The sequence below is a fragment of the Myodes glareolus genome, chromosome 2 (genome assembly GCF_982192425.1).
Source record: "Myodes glareolus chromosome 2, mMyoGla1.1, whole genome shotgun sequence".
Lineage (NCBI taxonomy): Eukaryota > Metazoa > Chordata > Mammalia > Rodentia > Cricetidae > Myodes > Myodes glareolus.
Window position 1 is genome coordinate 131,825,753 of NC_142027.1, and position 19,987 is coordinate 131,845,739.

General features: G+C 49.1%; 2 protein-coding genes across 2 annotated transcripts in view; one reads left to right on the forward strand and one right to left on the reverse strand.

The window, feature by feature from the left end:
- The window catches only part of Svop (SV2 related protein), a 68,435-nt gene that overhangs the window by 36,126 nt on the left and 12,322 nt on the right, over positions 1-19,987 (reverse strand). The window contains exons 2-5 of the mRNA XM_087903717.1: positions 5,994-6,154; positions 4,321-4,406; positions 1,862-1,960; positions 1-72 (exon numbers count right to left, since the gene is read on the reverse strand). Of these exons, the coding sequence (XP_087759843.1) occupies positions 1-72; positions 1,862-1,960; positions 4,321-4,406; positions 5,994-6,154 (418 nt within the window). The remainder of the gene's footprint in view (positions 73-1,861; positions 1,961-4,320; positions 4,407-5,993; positions 6,155-19,987) is intronic.
- Usp30 (ubiquitin specific peptidase 30) overlaps positions 6,131-19,987 on the forward strand; it is a 61,130-nt gene continuing 47,273 nt past the window's right edge. The window contains exon 1 of the mRNA XM_048450008.3: positions 6,131-6,236. The gene's annotated coding sequence lies outside the window, so the exon portion shown is untranslated. The remainder of the gene's footprint in view (positions 6,237-19,987) is intronic.

Here is a 19,987-nt window from a genome sequence, read left to right on the forward strand (position 1 = left end):
TGTTTTCCTGCCGTACTGGTCCGAGATGTTTCCCCAGAGCGTGGAACTGGACATCATACCGATGAACACCACCTGTGGGCAGACGGACCATCTCTATTAGCAGCACGGAGTGAAAAGAAACAGCAACTGGACTCCCCACCTCATACACAGTCACACACAGCACTGCAGAGCAGATAAACCTGTTGCTGAGACAGCTCCTTTTTCGTTTTGAGATAGGGTCTATCTGTGTAGTTCAGGCTGCCTTCAAATACTCAATCCTCCTGCCTCAGCCTCCTGAGAGCTAGGATTACAGGTGGGTACCACCACCCTTAGGCAGGTCTCCCAACAATCACACTCCACCCCTGCTAAAGCCTTAACCACAAAAAATGTACCTGGCTCCCACTGGGCTGTGACCTCACAGCTCAGATCAGTCATTTTTGCCTTAGACAGCACCCCAAACAATCAGATAAAATCTCCATAAGATCAAACTCATAGTGATCACACCTGGGGTCCATCACTAATTAGCCACAGCTTGGCCACAGCGGAGCTATGTGACCTGGAGTGAGCAGCTGGATCTATCTGCCTCTTCCCTTCCAGCACGACCGTCAGAGGGCACAGCGGAAGATGTACTAGGGCATTAGAGTTCACTGCCAACCTGACAGGGCTAGTGTCACCTAGGAGACGAGCCCGTGTGCATGACTGAGAAGCGGGTACTCGACAAGGAAGATGGAGGTGAGAAGAACCATTCTAATCACAGATGGCACCATCCCATGAGCCAGACTGAATAAAAAGGAGAGAGACAGGGGTACCAGGAATCGTCTCTTTCCTGACTGGGGATGCCATGGGACCAGCTCCCCACACTCCTTGCCCACCAGACACACTGTATCTCTTCAGACCACCTGCCAAGCCAACCTGGCTCCCTTAAGTTGCTCCTTGTCAGGGTTCCAGTCAGCAATGAGACTAGTAGCTAACACAGGTGTACACTGTATCCAACATGGCTCCCGCCCTTTGGACATAAAGCTCTCAGGGAGCCATTGTGATCATGGTTGCTGTTCTCTCTCCTGGCCTTTATCCCCTCCTCTGAATCCCCAGAGCAAAAAAATGGAGGATTCAGCCTCACTCACCTTCAGAGCTTCTCTCCAGAGAGCACAGCACTTACTGGACATCTACTGCCTGTCAAGGGCAGTGTTTCTAACCCTCACGTTACCCTCCTGGGAAAGAGGGTGGCATTTCCTGTCTGTAGCAGGGAAGTGAGGCTCCTATGGTATACATGCACACTGTGGTGGGTTCCAAACTGTCTGAGGTTCCCGAGGAGTTAAAGCTCGGGGGTGGGCGGTGGGGTGGGCGCAGGGCATTGGGTGGGAGGACCTAAGAGGAGCTGACATCAGCATTTCCATCCAGGGCTAGTGTGCTGGCTAGTTTTATGTCACCTTGACCTAAGCTACAGTCATTCCAGAAGAGGGAAGCTCAGTTGAAGAAATTCCTCCACCAACTGGCTTTGTGGGCAAGCCTGTGGTATATTCCCTTGATTGATGTTTAATGTCCTGATTAAGGTTCTGGTTCACTGTGGATGATCACTTCCAGGTGATCCAGGTGCTATAAAAGGTAAACCCAGCGGTGAGGAGCAAGACAGTAGGCTGTCGTTTCCATGGCGTCTGCTTTAGCTCCTGCCTCCAGGTTTCGCACTGACTTCCCCCAGCCATGCACTCTGCAGTGGGACTGTATGCAGAATTAACCCTTTCCTCTCTGGGTCTTGGTGTTCATGCCACAGATAGAAAGCAAAGCAGGTCAGCCTGTCTCTTCTCTGCAGAGCCCTGGCAGCTGGAGATGGGCAGTGCCCCACAGGACGCCAGGGGAAGCTGTGAACTGCTGGGCTGCCTACCGAAGTCAGCAGTGCCACCTGCCAGCTGGGGAGTCGCCACTCACAGTGCAGCTGAGGCGCCAGGATGCTCAGGATCATCATCTCCATGGCGTCGGCCATCTGTGGGAAGAAGGGAAACCGTGAGGCCAAAGTGCAAGCTGCCTGCTGGCATCTGGCCAGACATCCATGGGAAAGCCTCTGGGACTGACCAATGAGCTGCTACACAGGGAATCAGGTGACACCTGACATGCTTGTTGTGTTTCCTCACGGTGTGTGCTTGCTTTAAAATTTTATTTTTAAGCCTCATATTTATTTTGTTATACGAATGGGTGTTTTGCCTTCACATAGGTCTGTGCTTTATGTGCATGCAGTGCCTTGAAGGCCAGAAGAGGGCGCTGGATCCCCTGGAGTTATAGGCAATTGTGACACCATGTGGGAACTGGGAATTGTGGAAACTGAACTGGGGTCCTCCAGATGAGCAACCAGTGCTTTTAACCACTGAGCCATTTCTCCAGTCATTTTTAAAATTAAAAAAAAATTACCTTTACTTATTTGTGTGTGTGTGTGTGTGTGTGTGTGTGTGTGTGTGTGTGTGTGTATGCGCCCCATCTCACTGGCCCCTGTATGTGGTTTTTGTCTGTTTGAGAGACAGGGTCTCATTATGTAGTTCAAACTGGCCCAAACCAGAAATCTTCCTGCCTTCATCTCCTGCACACTAGGATTACTTACACATAGCACCATGGACAGCATCATTTCCCCATATTTAAAAAACACAGGTTCTTGGGTCAATGAGACAGCTGTAGCATGAATAATGAAAACCCAGAGACAGATATTGGGGCTCAACCTGAAAATCAGAAAAGCAAAGCAGCCAGCCACTGACTCTTACCTCTGCCTCAGACCGAAAATGGATGAGATCCTGTTTCCATGAGTCCTGAAGACTCCACACTCCACGCTCCACTCAGTTCTTAGCTCCTCCCCCTTATGTTCCTCTCTTCACCCAGCCTTATCATTCCGGTCTCCGCCTCCCTAGTGCTGGGATTGAAGGCGTGGGATCGCAAGTGCTGGGAACACCTTTGTGTGAGCTCTGTTTCTCTTTTAGACAGATTCAATCTGCTGTAGCCCAGGGTGGCCTTGAACTCACAGAGGTGTGTCTGTCTCTGTCTCCCAAGTCCTGGGATTAAAGGTGTATTCCCCCACTGCCTGGCCTGTATGGCTGATTAGTATGGCTGTTTTTGCTTTCTGATCTTCAGGCAAGCTTTATTTATTAAAATATAGATAATATACCACTATGGGCAGCTTAATAATAAAAAAAAAAACTTGCTGCCAAGCCTGAGGCCATGAATTTGGTCCCCAGGATTCACACGGTGAAAGGAATAAACCAACTCCTGTCCCTGACAGTTGTCCTCTGGCCACCACATACGTGTTCACCATGGCACTCACACATGCACACACACACACACACACACACACGTGCACACACACACACACGTGCACACAGGTGCTCTCAGATGAAGCAAGAAAGTGCCATGTGCCTAAAAGCTGAGCACACATTTTTCACGGAGGCAGAAAGACAGTGTGGTCTTTTTTCCTTTGGTGCAGTTACTCCTTTGTCCTTTGTTGGTAGGTTGTGTGTTGGTGAAGAATTCTCTGCGTATTTAATGAACACAGTGTTTGAATATATTAGCATATATTAATAAGCCCCAGTTACTAAATATCTTGATACTACTTTATGACTAGACAGAATATTGGAGAGTTAAAAACAGACCAACAAACAAGTAACAGGAGTGTGGGGCACAGTAGGAATAGACCCACACAAGCCACAGAAGTGTGGGGTATAGTAAGAGCAGACCTACACACACCACGGGAGTGTGGGACACAGTAAGAGCAGACCCACACACAGGTCATGGGAGTGTGGGACACAGTAAAGTCTGTCTAATTAGTGAGAGAAATAGTAGCAGAGAAACTGGTGGTCCGTTTTGAAATACATGTGCTCAGGTCACATCTCACATCATGCTCAGAGAAGCATTGCAGCTATATTAAAGATTCGGTGTTGTAGCTCTATAAGGCTTCCTTAGCTAGCGTTTGTGGACACCTTGAATCAGAAGGCACTCTTTGCTTTATTTTATGTTTTGCAGTGCTGGGGGTTTGCACATGGCTGGGCAAACATGCTGAACTATACTCCCAGCCCAGATGGCAACTTTCTATGAAGTCTGTTTTCCTGGGCAGGGATATGACCCAACACTGTCACCTTACAGTAGCCCTGAGTCCCCAAGGGCAGGGATTCACTTCTGTAGCTGGATGCTTCCTGAGGGTGATGGCCAACCACGTCCACCTTCCTCCCAGCATGCACCTGGGCCGCTTTGCTGATTGGCATTCAGGCAGATGTGGGGTGAGCTGTGCTATTCCTGTTGTCATGATACCTAGCTAAGCTCCAGGGGGATCCTTGGGGTGTCCATGAGATGCTATGCCCAGATACTTACCCAAGCCAAGCCAGTGAGAACAGAGAGCTTCCACTGAAATCTTCCAAACCCAATGGCTTCCACCGCATCTTCCACCATGAAAGTGTCTAGGAAGGCAAAAGGGGAGGAGAGAAGGGGTTAATACCTCTCGGATGGTGGCTAATTAACCATTTCATGTGCTGCTGTAAGAACTAAATCATAGCTATTACCCTTATCAACATCACCCTCATCACCACCACCACCAATCATGACCATCACTATCATCACCACAATCATGACCATCACCACCATCATCACCACCACCAATCATGACTATCACCATCATCACCACCACCAAACATGACTGTCACCACCATCACTACTGCGGTGGTTTGAAAGAAAATGTCCCCCACAGACCCATAGGGAGTGGCACTATTAGTGCCCTGTTGGAGGAAGTGTATTGCCATGGGGTTGGTCTTTGAGGTCGCATATGCTCAGGCTAGCCCAATGTGGCACACAGTCTGCTCCTGCTGCCTAAGGATCAAGATGAAGAACTCTCATCTCCTTCTCCAGCACCACGGCTGTCTGCATGCCCCCATGCCCTCCATGCTGAATTGTCAGCCACTCCAATTCAATGTTTGCTGTGAGAATTTAGCGGAGTCGCTGTATTGGGTAGACACTAGACTAAGTTGTTGTTTTCTGGAAGGACTTTGACCTTGAAGAATCATTGTGGAAAACGATTGTTTTCCGTGATTTGGAGAACTGTTTTTCTGAAGGGACGTTACAGCCTTCACATGACTTTGGCCACAAGATGCCTCTGGCATACCTGAGGCTCTGAGATTATCGTGCATTGCAAATAATACACAATAAATTGCAAATAATACACTAAAGTCGTGAGGGCATGTGATGCTTCCCTTTAGAGAGAACCTTGGCATGAGGAATAATTTACCTAAAAAACAGCTTTGTGTAACAATCAATAAATGTGCCTTTGTAAGGCTGTTTGGAATTCAGTTCAGTTTGTCAGAGACTGGACCTTCCTGCCCCCACACAGGCCTCAAAATTTCATCTTGGAGTGACCTCTTCCTTCACTCAACCCACACAACACAGAACACTCCACAATGTTTTCCTTGATAAGGGTTACAATGGTCATGGTGTCTCTTCACAGCAAGAGAAACCCTGACTGAGACAAGCACCACCATCACCATCATTACTCCATCACCACCATGGCCATCATCATGGTTATCACCATTACTACCGCCATCTTTTTTTTTTCTCTGTGTAACATCCCTAGCCTTCCTGGAACTCACTCTGTAGACCAGGCTGGCCTTGAACTCACAAAGATGTGCGCCACCACTGCCCAGGCCATTCCCACCATCTTTACTGTCACCATCACCATTACCACCACCACCACCATCACCATAGTCACCATATCATAATCATCATCGTTGTCATCACTACAACCATTTTCAACCTCATAACCATCAGCACCACCCTCAGCACCATCAGCGGCAGCAGCATTGTTGCTGCTCTTCTCAGCCAAGTGTGCAACGATGCATCTAGCAGGGATTGTGAGGTAACCATGCCCTTCTGAAGTAGGCCTTGGAGTCTTCAGTGCTCTGTGCTTTCCCAACTGCCCCTTCACAAGAACTTCGTAAGACCACCACGGCAGGCAAACAGAGTGCCAGGCTAATGCCTGAGTCTCTGGGCTTTCTTACCATCAGTGGGATTGGCAAACTCCTTGGGCACAGCAGCCCCATCATCCAGCTCAACTGCTTCTAGGCCCACTCGGACCCCCTCGATCTGAACATCATGCTCTCCGGAAGCCACATCGTCCTCTGACCTTGCGCTCTCTCCTGTGCGGCGGAATTTCACCACCCTAGAGAAGAAGGCAAATGTGATCAAGATGGCTGGAGCTCCCTCTGGACAGCCTTGCTGCCCAGCTTTTCCATCCACAACAGGTAAAGAGCATTTCCTCACCAACTGGAGGGCTGGGTGGGCAGGAAACGAGGATAGTGGTAACTCTGGGAGTTATTGATCTCTTGACAGTATTGGCGGCTGGTGTTCTCATGTGCATGGTCGTGGCTTTGCCCTGGGCCTGAGTTCTGTTTTGACATAGCCTTGCACATTGACTAAGAGTTCTCAGAAAGCGTGGTTGGCTGTTTCCTAGCTGTGGAACGTCATAGTGTGTGTTTACACAGACAGCAACAAGGTGACCTAGCCTACTGAGTTCCATGTCACTGGCCAAGAGCATCACGAGCGTTGTGTGTGTGCAGTGTAGGGCTACTTGTTTGGGTAGACACATCTGTCTGTAACAGGTATGAAGAAAAGTTGCTCTGTCCTGTGCTGCTTTGACTGACAGCAGGACTTCCTCATGTCGTGGCAGCCCCAACCGTAACATTACTTTTGTTGCTATTTCATAAAATCTTACTACAGTTATGAATCATAACATAAATATCTGATGTGCAGGATATCTGATGTCACAGTTTGAGAACTGCTGATTTGAAGGGACCCCCCAAAACTTTAAATAGGGGGAAATTCCACATTAATAGCCACATTACACTCTCAGATCTCTTAACCCTGACAGGATCATAACTCCATCCTGACCTCAGTCTCCTTTTCCCTAAATGGCCTCCAGCCCTGAGGGCTGGGACCTCACCTCACCTCCATGTTCCTCTGCTTCTCCCCACTTTGCCTATTTGTCTGACCCTGGATATTTAAATTTGAGTCTCCACAGACCTGCACACTGTGCCATTCGCTCCTCAGACTATATATTCTTCCCTCATCCCTCCCTCTTTCCTTCCTTCCTCCACTCTTTTAAAAAAAATAAATAATAAATAAATAAAGACAGGGTCTCCCTATAGCTCAGGCTGGCCTTGAACTCCAGATGCCCCCACCTCAGCCTCCAGGTGTTTCATAGGTGCGCATAACACAATTCCTGGTCCAAACTTAGCCATTTCTTGTCTCTTTGAGGGAGGCATGGCATCTCTGAGAGACTTTGTTTGAGACTCAGGAGAAAGTGAACAGTTTCCTTGTAACCTTTCCCTCCCAGGCATAGGCCCCCTGCAGTCAGTCACCCAGGTCTGAAGTCACCGACAGTCAAATGCGCTCCCCAGCTCCAGAGAGGGAGCTGTCCAGTATGGAAGGCTCATTTCCATGTGACTGAAAAATCACAGGCAGTAGAGGGGCCATGTGAGCAACTGAGCAAAATGAACCCTTGGTTTAAAGAGGCAGAAGGGGTTGGCAAGCTCAGTACCCACTGCTGCTATCATTATTATTGAGACAGAATTACGTAGCCCAGGCTGACCTGAATTCATTATATAGCTGAGAGTGACTTTAAACCTCAGATCTCCCAACCTTCAACTCCTGAATGACGGGATGATTGACATGCTTGATCTGTGCTGAGTGCTGAGACTCAAACCCAGGGTCTCATACATGCTAGGCCAGCGCGCTCCCAACCGACCCTCCTGCTGTGTGTGACTCTTGAATTATTCCATGGACCCGTGGAGACTCACTGTGCTCTGGCATAGAATGTGTTTGTTACAAAAGCATAGGGAAGCTACCCTGCTTGGGAAGCTTCTAGAATACACACATGCCCAGTCATAGGGATGTAAGAATAGGCAGGATCTTCATCTTTAGCAACACTGTGCCTAGAAAGGGACCAGGTGCAGGGTGGGGTGGCTGAGTGTGATGTCTGCGGCTAACACTTCTGTCTCCAGCATTCTGTGGAATAGCATGGGGCCAATGCAGGGTTCTGTGGAATAGCATGGGGCCAATGCAGCGTTCTGTGGAATAGCATGGGGCCAATGCAGCGTTCTGTGGGAATAGCATGGGGCCAATGCAGCGTTCTGTGGAATAGCATGGGGCCAATGCAGGGTTCTGTGGAATAGCATAGGGCCAATGCAGCGTTCCGTGGAATAGCATGGGGCAAATGCAGCGTTCCATGGAATGGTATGGGGCCAACATGCTTTGTGTGCCTTGCCTGGCGTTTTCTGCATGCTTAGTCTGCAGAGCATCTCTGTGAGGCTGCTGTTGTGTCCATTTTGTAGACAAAAAAAAAAACAAACCTGTGACCCTGATATCATGTGACATGCCCAAGTCCACATCACAACTCTAGGGAATGAGGGTTCTATCCCAGCTCTGTCTGGCTCCAAGTATCCTGCTCCAGGCACACTAGAACTGTCTCTCTCTCCAGATCTGCCACAGCTCCCGCGTACTCCAAACCTTTGTGGGAAATGCTTTAGGTAAAGCTTTCAAGTGTATAAAGTTGTACAGAAATCTCTCTTTTCCCCTCAACACTTCCCTCTGGCTGAGCCACAAGACACCACCACCCCTGGGGTGCCATTCAGTTGATGCCACAGATTTGTCCCCACACAAGTGCCTCTTCCTCAGTCATGCATGCCTTCTTATTCAACTTAACCCTCAAAACACCTGAGAAGGGGCCGGCCGTCACCCCTCTGGAGGCTGTTACATATTTACACACAGGCTAGGATGACTGGGTTGTTTTCCAGAAGCACAGCCTAAAACGGCAGCTTCATTTCTTGTTCCTCCTTCTTCCTCTATTTTGTTTCTGATGATGTAAAATGCCCATAGCATAACCGTGGGCACCCCAACCATTTTAAGCGTCCTGTTCAGCAGGTTAAAGAAGGCTTGCAGGCATCACCACCCACCTCCCATCTCTGGACCTGTTCCATCTTTCCCCTTAAGCCCCCACTCCCCATTCCTTCCTGCACCCAGCACCCAGAAGTCATCGATCTCTGTGAACTCAGCTGCCATGAGAGCTCATGTAAGTGAACCAGCATTTTATTCCTATTCCTTTTTAGTCCTAGGGTTGGATCTCGAGCCTGCACCTCAGAAGCAAGCACTGTGCTGCCGAGATACGCCCATCACCCTCTTTTCACTTTTAGAATGGTTTCACTAAAATACCAGGCTAGCCTTAAACTCGCTCTGTAGCCAAGGCTAGCTAGCCTTGAACTTGTGATCCTTCTGCCCCAGACTCCTGAATGGCTACGGTTACTGGCCTGAGTCATTACCAAACCCAGCTCCCCACTCCTTTATAAAGGCCGAGTGATATTCCTTGTATGGACATACCACAGTGTGTCTGTTCACCACCCAGCAGGGACTTAGGTTCTCCCATCTTTTGTTCATTGTGAAGGATGCTGCAACAAGCAGGACTATCTTCGATTTTACTTCTTTGGGGTATAATCTGATCAATGTTTAAAATTCTGAGGGACGGCCAAGGTGTGTCACACACCACTTAACATTCCCACAGATTCCTGCTTCTGCTTGTACTTGCCAGTCATTGCTCCCTTGTTTGTCTGGACCTGGTGACCGCACTGCGGCGGCTAGCGCGCTGGGGCTTTCCTTCGCAGCTTTCTTTTTAAAATGTATTCTCAAAGTTTAAAATTGCATAAGTGTGTATGTGCACACCCCACAGCACATGCCTGCAAGTCAGAAGACAAACACCAGGGGTCCGTTCTCTCCTTCTACCATGTAGGACCAGGCGCCAAACTCAGGCTGTCAGGACAGTAGCAGGAGCCTTTAGCGCCTAAGCCGTCCCGCCAGTCCTTCACCAGCATCTTCCTGACACTGAGCTTGCATGGGCTGGGAAACAGACTTGGAAGCAATGTTTATTCATGCACTTTAAACTAAATATCTTTTTTTCAGATTTTCTTTCTGTTTCCCTTTCTGCCCTCAAACTCACTATCCTCCTGCCTCAGCCTCTGAAGTGCCGGGATGAAGAGCCCATGTCATGTCAGCACACTTCCTGACTTGTTCTTGCTCATCTGGGCAGCAGATCTTACCATTTACCTAATTTGCAAATATTTTCCTGAGTCCATGCCTGGGCTCTTCTGTCTGAATGTGTCGTTAGACACAAGGAGAGTTTCTACATTGAGAAGGTCAAACACCTGGTTTTGTTTCTATTGCCTGTACCTCTGTCATGTCCAGAACAGTCACCACAGATGCAAGGTCATAAAGTGTTCTGTTTTCTTCTCCTAACCATTTATGTGTATGTGAGCACATGCACGCATACACATGCACATATATGCATATCACAGCATATCTGCAGAGGGCAGAAGACAACAGGGAGTCTCTTCCCTTTTTCCACTATGTCGGTGCAGCAAGCACCTTTACCCACTGAATCATCTTGCCAGTCCCTCTTCTAAAGGTTTATGGGTTTTGGCCTTTGATGCACTTGGAGCTGAGTTTTTTTTTAAGATTTATTTATTTATTATGTGTACAGTATTCTCAATATTCTGTCTGCATATATGCCTGCAGGTCAGAAGAGGGCACCAGATCTCATTACAGATGTTGTGAGTCACCATGTGGTTGCTGGGAATTGAACTCAGGACCTTTGGAAGAGCAGGCAGTGCTCTTAACCGCTGAGCCATCTCTCCAGCCTCCAGAGCTGAGTTTTTAGACAGTGTAAGTTTAGGGCTGACTTTATTCTGCTCTCCCTTCCCTGTTAGGCAGTAGTAAGCCCATGCTGAAGCCAGGGCTTCTCCGGGCTTCGTATTCATTGAGCTTTCTGTTGAGGCAAGTGACACGCAGGTTTGACCTGTATAGCTTTGCAGCAAGTATTTTTTACAAATTATTACAGGTAGTGGTGGCGCATGTCTTTAATCCTAGCACTTGGGAGGTGGATCTCTGTGAGTTTGAGGCTAGCCTGGTCTACAGAGTGAATTCCAGGCAAGTCAGGGAAACACAGAGAAACGTTGTCTTGAAAAATACCAAATAAATAAACAAAAAATGAATTTTGATATCAGGACCCACAAAACATCCATGGCTTTTGCTTTCTAGTGTCCTCTTGGTGTCCATGTGACTTCTAAGATGGATTTTCCTGTTTCTGAGAAGAGTGCAAAGTGAGTTTCTGGGCTAGTGATTTCCTGATAAAGTGCTCTTTGGAAAATGCCCACTGCAAACTGGGGGGCTGGGAGACAGCGAGAGAAGCAAGACAAAGACTCCACCACACCCTAGGAAGCGTGCAGCATAGACCATCCCCATTCAGAGCTATGTGACCTATGTACAGGCCTGTCTTCGGCTACACCACCTCTGGTTCAAAGGGTGTGACCTCCATGGCCCTCTGAGAAGCCAACCATGGAAACAGCTCTGGGCAGCTGTCTGCCCAGGAAAGGGAGCTGTGTCCCCTGAAAATGAGCTGTCAATAGTACGCCTGAGTCAGCCAGAACACAGTTGGTGCTCAGTTAAAACTTGCCAAAGCCAAGAGCTGTGTGAAGTCCTCGCAGGTGTGTGTGTGTGTGTGTGTGTGTGTGTGTGTGTGTGTTACACATGCACACATGCTTGTACATACATATTGAGGCCAGAGGTCAACATCAGATGTCTTCCTGTATTGTTTTTCACATTATTGTTTTTAACAGGTTTTTTTGAGATTTTATTTATTTTTACTTTATATAGATGGGTATTTTGTATGTATCACATGAATGCAATACCTGTGGAGGCCAGAAGAGGGCATCAGATTCCCCTGGTACTGGAGTTAGAGTTGATTGTGAAAAGCCATGTGGGTACTAGGGACTGATCCCAGGTCTTCTGGAAGAGCAGCCAGTGCTCTGCGCCACTGAGCCATCTCTCCAGCCTCTCCATCTTTTTTCTGAGTGACAGTCTCACTGAATCTGAAGCTTGCGGCTGACCAGTGCTTCACCTCTCTGCCTGTCTCTACCTCCCAGCACCAGAATCTCAGGTTCACAGTCCATGGGTACTGGGGACCAAACTTGGGTCCTGATGCTTCCACCGCAAGGACTTTACACACTGGACCGTTTTCCCCGGCTCTGACAACCCTTAGTTTCCAGAAAAGTCATTCCAGTTCCCTGGCAACCAACCTAAGAGTTAGGCTCTAGTTCACACTCAGGGTGCTCAGGGATGCAGGGGTTGCCCTAGGTCACACAGCTTGAAGGAGCTGAACCTCCAGCCTGGCTTTCTTTGCAATCGCAGCCCTGAGCTATAATCACCTGGCTCCTGATCAGAGTCACCCTGAGTGTCTACAGGTGTGGAAATGGATGAGCAGCCCGAGCTAAGCAGGTTAGAGACACAGCGAATGGGGTGTTCTAGAGCCGCAATCCAAGTCCACAGCTCAGGTCCAGCCTGCTGACCTCTGCAGACTGTCACCATGATACAGGTATCACCAGAACCCTCAACCTGCTTCCAACACAGATAGCTGGGCCCCAAGGGCTGCCCTGGGGTGCGAGATTTCATTTTGAAGTTCCTGGGAGCTGCTTGGAATCAGACAAGAGTGTCCATCACTCCTGGGACCCCTCAGCATGAAGCAGGGCTAAGGGACCTCCATGTTCCCTGTGGGCTGGGCAGTTTGTCTGCAGCTCTTCCTCCACCCAGGAAGATAAGGACACAGGACTCCGACCGGTGTCCCATCAGTCTGGAGTGTCCCGGCGGGATGGCGGGTGTCCTCTACAGGGAAAAGATAGGAGATAAACTACCTTTGAGAGGATACCAGCTGGGCGGGGGGCGATGCATGCACTTCTTGAGAAGCAACTCTCCAGAAAGAAGCAGATCTTGCTAAGAGCATGTGTTTATGGGACAACACTGGGGCTGCTGATGGAGACCACAAGAACTTCAAGCTGAGGACCAGGCTGAGAACTGATTTTCATGCACCCCATTTTTCAGCACCAGTGGGCTAAATATTCCCGTGATGGATGGCCAAGTTCAAGCCACCAGTGGGTAAATAGTAGGATCTGAAAAGTCCTGAGTGTTTAACGTGAGTGTGCCCTGGACAGCTGACCCGAGCAGGCGCCACTGTGGCCCACCTGTGAACTAAGAAGGTCCCCCAGTCACCAGCACAGGCTATAGAACACACAAATATTCACACTGAGTTAAAACCAATCACAAGAGGCCTTGTAAGTCTGGTGCGCATATAGTGTGGCCAGAGCTAGGGTATCTGGAGAGACGGAAGGGCAAGGTGCTGGCTACCAGGAGCCAGGCAGTTGCCAAGCAACAGGGAGTGGCTTCTGAGTGGGGACCAGGCTTCCCTCTGGGGTGAGAGTGGTAATGCTGTGTGAATACCTTAAATGCCACTGACTTGTAAAAACAGTTAAAGCAATAGTTTTGTGTTACGTTTTTCTACCTGAAACAAATGAACACAGTCCACCCAGACTCTCAACTCTTACACTGCACGAGTGCCCTGGCACTCAATGCCCAGAGTGCATTGTTTATTAGACAAACACTTGCCGACTGTGCCAGGTTAAAGGTTATGTCTGGCATTATAAAACTGAATGAGAAATGGGCAGACCTGTCCAGTCGTAGCCACCCTGCTCTGGGAGAGGACCCACACCACAAAACCAGATAGTTGGCTTGGTACAGTCATGTACCTAAGGTCCCAGATATTCAGGAGGACAAGCAGGGCAACCTGAGCAAAACAGTGAGCCCCTATTTCAAAAACCAAAACCAAATCCACCCTACCGTGTGTACCGTGTGTGTGTGTGTGTGTGTGTGTGCACATTTTGTTCTCTATAGTTTTCACCAAAAAATGAAAACGTAATTACTGGAGGAGGGTCTGGTTTCCATTTCTGTTGCTGTGATAAAATATCCCGTCAAGGAGCAGCCCTGGGAAAAAAGGGGTTTATTTCCGCTCACAGTTGGGAAAACCAGGCAGAAACCTCAGACAGCTTGTGCACCCACCGTCAGGAGCATGCTCCAGTGCTCCTCCCCTACACAGTTAAGGACACACCCACACCCCACACCCCACACCCCCCACCCCCCCCACCCCCACCTAGGGAATGGTGCCACCCACAGTGGGTCGGGTCTCCCTCCAGGCATCAACAATCCCCACAAACACGCCCACAGGCTAACCCAGTGTAGAGAGTCCCTGACTGGGACCCTTCTCAAGTGACTCTAGGTCCTGTCAGGTTGACAATTACAGCTGACTGCCACAGGGAGGAAAGGGGACCCTTCCATCGATTTACAAATGTATTTATTCATCAGTTCATTTTAGAGATTAAGGAAAGATCAGCAGATCACCCCGGATCTGAATTTGGGGCCTGTTAGCATCCTTGTACGTCCTCTCCTTAAGAACTGTCAATGGCTCCCTGTTTCTGTGACTGACATTGACCAGTGAAACTTTTGGGGACCAAAACTGTGAATGTTGCTTCTCCATGGAGCCATTCTGCTGGTGATTCACTACAGGGGTGTACAGACTACGGTTGCTATGGTGACTGTGACATGGACTCATGTGTCAGGCCCAGGGTCGTGTGAATTATTAATCTTCACTTTCACCCTCCCCATTTTATGGAGAGGAACACTTACGCCCAGAGTGGCTGGGAGCGCGTCCCATGTCACACAGCAAGCGGCTTCCCTAGCTTTGGTCCAGCCATCTTCAGAGTTTCCAATTTCAAACAAGTCTCTTCTACAATAGCATGTTGTCAGCGATTTTGCTTATGCTTGTCTAAACTAGGAACTTTCTTCAGGAGGGGAGGGGCTTATCATCGACGTACGCGATGTTCTTTTAAGAACGTGTGTCACAACGCGCAGTGTGCCGTCACACCAGGCAAAGGTGGGCAGAGCCCGAGTGTTCGTGGGTAAGTGGGTGGATAAACTGTGGTACAGCCCTACAGTGGAACACTGTGTGGCCTTAGAAAGGAAGCAAATTCTGACACCTTACAAGCTAGGAAAATCTTAGATCTTACACTAGAAGAATAAGCCAGACACAGGATGAACACTTGATGATTCTACTCTTATGAGGGGACCCAGAGATCAACAGTACCGTGGTTCCCGGGGGGCTGGAAGGAGACGGAATGGGAAGTGGCTTTGTTTGTTTCGCTGTTTCCTCTTTTGTTTCGGAGACCAAGTCTCACGAAGCAGCTCCGGCTGACTTTGAGCTCATCATGTCCCTGCCTCGGGCTCCTGTGGCCTGGGACGACAGGTGTGTGCCCCATGTCTAGCTCAGGGATGAGTGTGTAATGATTTCACAGCGTTAGAAGGGGGGGGTGCAAGTCTTTGGGGATGGATATGATGGTGGCCGCATGTTATCCAGTGTGTTTACTGCCACTGTGTCCTCCAAAATAGCGGAATAGTTTGCGTATGTGTCTCTACAGTAGACATGTGGCTTGGTTAGGGTTTCTGTCACTATGAAGAGAAACCATGATCACGGCAACTCGTATCAAGGAGACCATTTAATTGGGGCTGGCTTGCAGTTTCAGAGCTTTAGTTCACTATTGTCACGGAAGGACATGGAGGCACACGGGCAGACATGTGCTGGGGGAGCTGAGAGTTCTACATCTGGTCCGCAGGCAACAGGAAGTGAACTGTCCCATTCTGGGCTTAGTTTGAGCATATATGAGACCTCAAAGCCTGACCCCATAGTGACCTACCTCCTCCCACAAGGCCACACCTCCTATAGGCCATTCCCTATAGGCCAAGCATTCAAACACATGAGTCCATGGGGGCCTGCCTATTCAAACCACGACAACATGTATCACATCATGCGTGTTTTCCTACACAGGCATGCATCACATGCCTTTACACAAGCTGGTTATACAGGACAACAGGAACCCCTTTGGTAGATATGAGAGAACAGGGCTCTGAGACTTCAGCGTGGTCCTGATCCAGGCTTCTGCCTCCCTAAGGAGCTTGCAGAACCTAGGCTGAACTGTACCTCAGTGGTATAGCTCCCGCCTAAGGGTAGCCAGGTCATGGGTTCAAGCCCCAACATCCCCTAAAACAAGAGTGTCTGGCCTTGGCCCCACCCTACTGTGTCAGTATTTGAAGCTGCCCTGAGGTGGAGGTGCTGGAGGGATGGGGGCTCCTGAGGGAGAAAAACATTTTCCTTTTCAACTCATTTGAATCCAGTTTGTTTGTTTGTTTGTTTGTTTTGCGGGGGGGGGGGTGTCTGTTTTTTGAGACAGATTTTCTCTGGGGAGCCCTGGCTGTCCTGGAACTCACTCTGTAGACCAGGCTGACCTCGAGCCCACAGAGATCCTCCTGCCTCTGCCTCTGCCTCTGCCTCTACCTTCTGAGTGCTGGATTGGCTGCCAAGTATTGACATTTTTTAACTGGGATGTCATATTGCTTTTTTTCCGTATGTTTCCTGAGTATGAGTTCATGCTGTATGGGCTCGCAGATGGCCTTGTGAAATGGGGGTGATGGGCTGGCAGGGCCAATGTGAGGCTGAGAAGCCCCTGCTGAGTGGGAATGACCCCGTCTTGCAGGTTCTCTCTCCGCTTCCTCCCTGATGCCCTTCAAGAAGCAACTCTGACTGTTAGACTTGTCCTCAGACAGATGCGAAAGAGAGACTTTGACTACGTTAAATTAGACGCAGCCAGGCAGGCTATATTTTGAATCTGTTAGGCTCAAAAAAAAATGTTTATCAACTGTATGAGCCAAGCTTTCCTGAGGGGGATATGAAAGAGAAATCAGTGGCATATGCTGAATATATGGTAAGCCTAAGACAGGCCGGCTCCTGCTGCTTGGATTTCTTGGCATTTAAATGCATATTTTATACATATTTATATATATATATATAGTTATATATATACATATATATATATAGTTTATAATTTACCAAAATAGCCAGAGACATTTGTTTTTATCTAAGTTTGCTACTTAAGGGAGGGAAGAGCTTGAGACAGCTGCCCACTGAGATCTGCCCTGTCAGGGACCCTAAGCAAGGGCCTACAACTCCAGAGTGCTTATCAGAGTTTTTCTGTCCATCCGAGCCTCTGACCCTAATTCCTTGAGACCAGGCTGACAACTGAAGCTTGAATTGATCTGTGGTCACCACAGGGTAGCATTTGGGGTCCTGCAGACAGAGGGGTTACCTCAGAAGAGAGCCCACAGTGCCACCTGAGACTGTCTTGGCTTTGACTCTCCTTATCCACACTGTTCAGGCGCTGTGTGACCCTGGGAAGGTCACTTCACCACCCTGAGTCAGTTTCATGGATTTTAAGTATAGGTGGTAGTTGTTGTCTCACATGGTTGCCATGGAAACTGAAGGTATCACCGTGGAGACAGTGTCTTGGAAAGACTGGTGATTTCATTAAGTGTCGATCCAGGGCTGGTGGTCTGCTCAATGCTGGCTTCGGAGTGGGATAGAGGTCATATGGTTCTCAGCATTGTCATGGTAAGGTCACAGAGCGCCTTCTCGCACAAGAGGACTATGTCCTCACAGCATTGCAAGACACAGGGGCACTACAGAGGTGGCTGTCTGTGAAGTGCTTGCCTTACAAGTGGGAGGGGGACCATGTTTGAGCTCCTAAACCCAGTTTTTAAAAAGTCAGGTGTAGGGCACAGGTTGGTAATTCCACCTCTGGGGAGCCAGAGCCAGGTGGGTCCCTGGGGCTCACCTGACAACTATTCTGGCAACTTCCTGGTCAGTGAGAGACCCCGTCTCAAAGGAAAGAGAAATGGCACCTGAGGAGCAACAGCCGTGTTGTCTCAGGGTCCCACACGCAGGTACAAACACGCGTGCGTCACGGACCATGCTGTAATTTAGGTATGGACAGGTTAAGAGGCCCATTGAAAGGATGTGTTCTGCTTACAACTGTGGGGACAGGGGTGGCAGGAGGGGGCAGGGCGATGTGCTCCATAGACTGAGAACCAGAGAAGGGAGGAGACTGGGGACAAGACCTCAGGACCCAGTACCAGCTCAGCTTTTGCTGTCTGAGGACGAGTCCGCTCTAGAAGGGGAGACACGGTGGCTTCAGTATGAGATACTGTCCCCCACCAGCTTCTGTCCTCCACCAGCTCCTGCCCCCCTCCCCCATCAGCTCCTGTCCCCCGCCAGCTCCTGTCCCCTGCCAGCTCTTGTCTGGAGTAGGGCTTGTTCCAGCTGCTGGCATTTTTCTGAGAGGCTGAGGAACCTTCAGCATGGCATCTAGCAGGAGGAAGGACATACGCTATAGATATGTCATCCTGGCTCCTCCTGTCACGGTCTCTATTTCCTGGACTCTGTGCTGTTGACAGCCTCTGTCAGATGCCTTTGTCATCATAAGCTGAGCTGTCCCACCGTTCCTCCCTCACCATGGTGGCTGAAGCCTCAGAGACTGTGAGACAAAAATAAAAGATCTATTAAGATGTCATGTCGGGCGTTTGATCACGGCAAAGATACCTGAGACAGACTGACAGGGCTCTCAGATGGCAAAGATGCTGGAAATCCAGGAAGCTGACGTGTCTTACTGAAAGATGGTGAGAGAAGACGGGAGACCAGGGCCTCTGGAATCCGACAGCCGTTGATGAGTGGGGCTTCACACTGCAGCTCAGGCAACAGGAACGGCCGAGTTCACTGACAAATGACCTTTGCCTAGGATCCTGCAGAGCCAGCCTGAGGCCCTCTTTGTTTTTATGATTCATTTTTGTTTTATGTACATTGGTGTTTTGCAGCCAAGTATATCTGTCTGAGGATGCCAGATCCTCTGGAGCTGGCGTTACAGGCAGTTGTGAGCTGCCATGCGGGTGCTGGGGATTGAAGCTGGGTCCTCTGGAAAAGCAGCCAGTGCTCTTAACCACTGAGCCATCTCTCCAGCCCCCTTGAAGAGACTCTTAGATTGCTGTGGTTTGGGAAAAGGCTGCCCAGGGAGGGGACCTGTCTTTTCAATACCTGAGGTTCTGATGTGTGGAAAGACACTGTCGTTCAATCTGGACCCAAAGAATGACTCTGCTGTAGAAGGAGGTGGGGAACAGGTCTCAAGCCGGTGTAAGGAGCCCCTTCGCAGACAGAAAAGTCCTGAGACTAAAAGGCTGTTTTAGGGGTGCTAGATGCAGGAGAGGCTTTCTAGGCAGGTGGGTGCCCACATGACTAGATCAAGAGTGATACTTAAATATGTATGCATCGCAGCAGTGGGCCAGAAGCAAGCCTTGAGGACTGTGGACTCATTCCTAAGGGGTTCCAACAGATTGACAGGTGAAGTAAGGTTTAGAGAGAATACCATGACTGCATCAGGACTGCATCAGGACCTTAGACAATGACGGCCCTTAGACAGTGCACAGCGATAGGAGATCTTGGATTCAGTATTCTAATCTCTGAAAAAAAATTTTACAAAGATTTTACTTTTATTTGTGTGTATGTGTGGTGTGTGTGTGTGTGTGTGTGTGTGTGCGCACACACACACACACACACACACACACACACAAACAGAAGCCGCCAGGAGAGAATGTTGGATCCCCTAAAGCTATAGTTACAGTCATGGAACCTGGACACTGGCAACTTAGGCCTCTGCAGGAGCAACCGATACTCTTAATCCCTAAGCTAACCCCTTAACCCCTCCAGCCCTGTGACTTTTTTACTTGATTTTAGCCAAAAGATTGTGTGTAGCATGAATAATAAAAACCCAGAGACAGAATTTGGGGTTCAACTCGAAAACCAGAAAAGCACAGCAGCCAAGCCACTAGAGAACTCTTACCTCTACTAGGGTTGGACAGCTGCAAACTAAGCAGACGAAGTCTCTCTCTCTCTCTCTCCTCCCATTTTATATTCTCTCTAGTCCTGGGGTTAAAGCCCTGTGACTCCGAAATCCTAGGATTAAAGGTGTGTATCATCATTGCCTGACCTCTAGTGACTTTAGCCTTGCCTCTGGTCTTCAGGCAAGATTTATTGATCAAAATACAAACAATAGACCACTACAGTCAAAAAGTGATCCTGTGACTTTTTTAAAAGACGGGCTGGGCCGGGAGGTGGTGCCACGAGCCTTTAATCCCAGCACTTGGGAGGCAGAGGCAGGCGGATCTCTGTGAGTTCGAGGCCAGCCTGGTC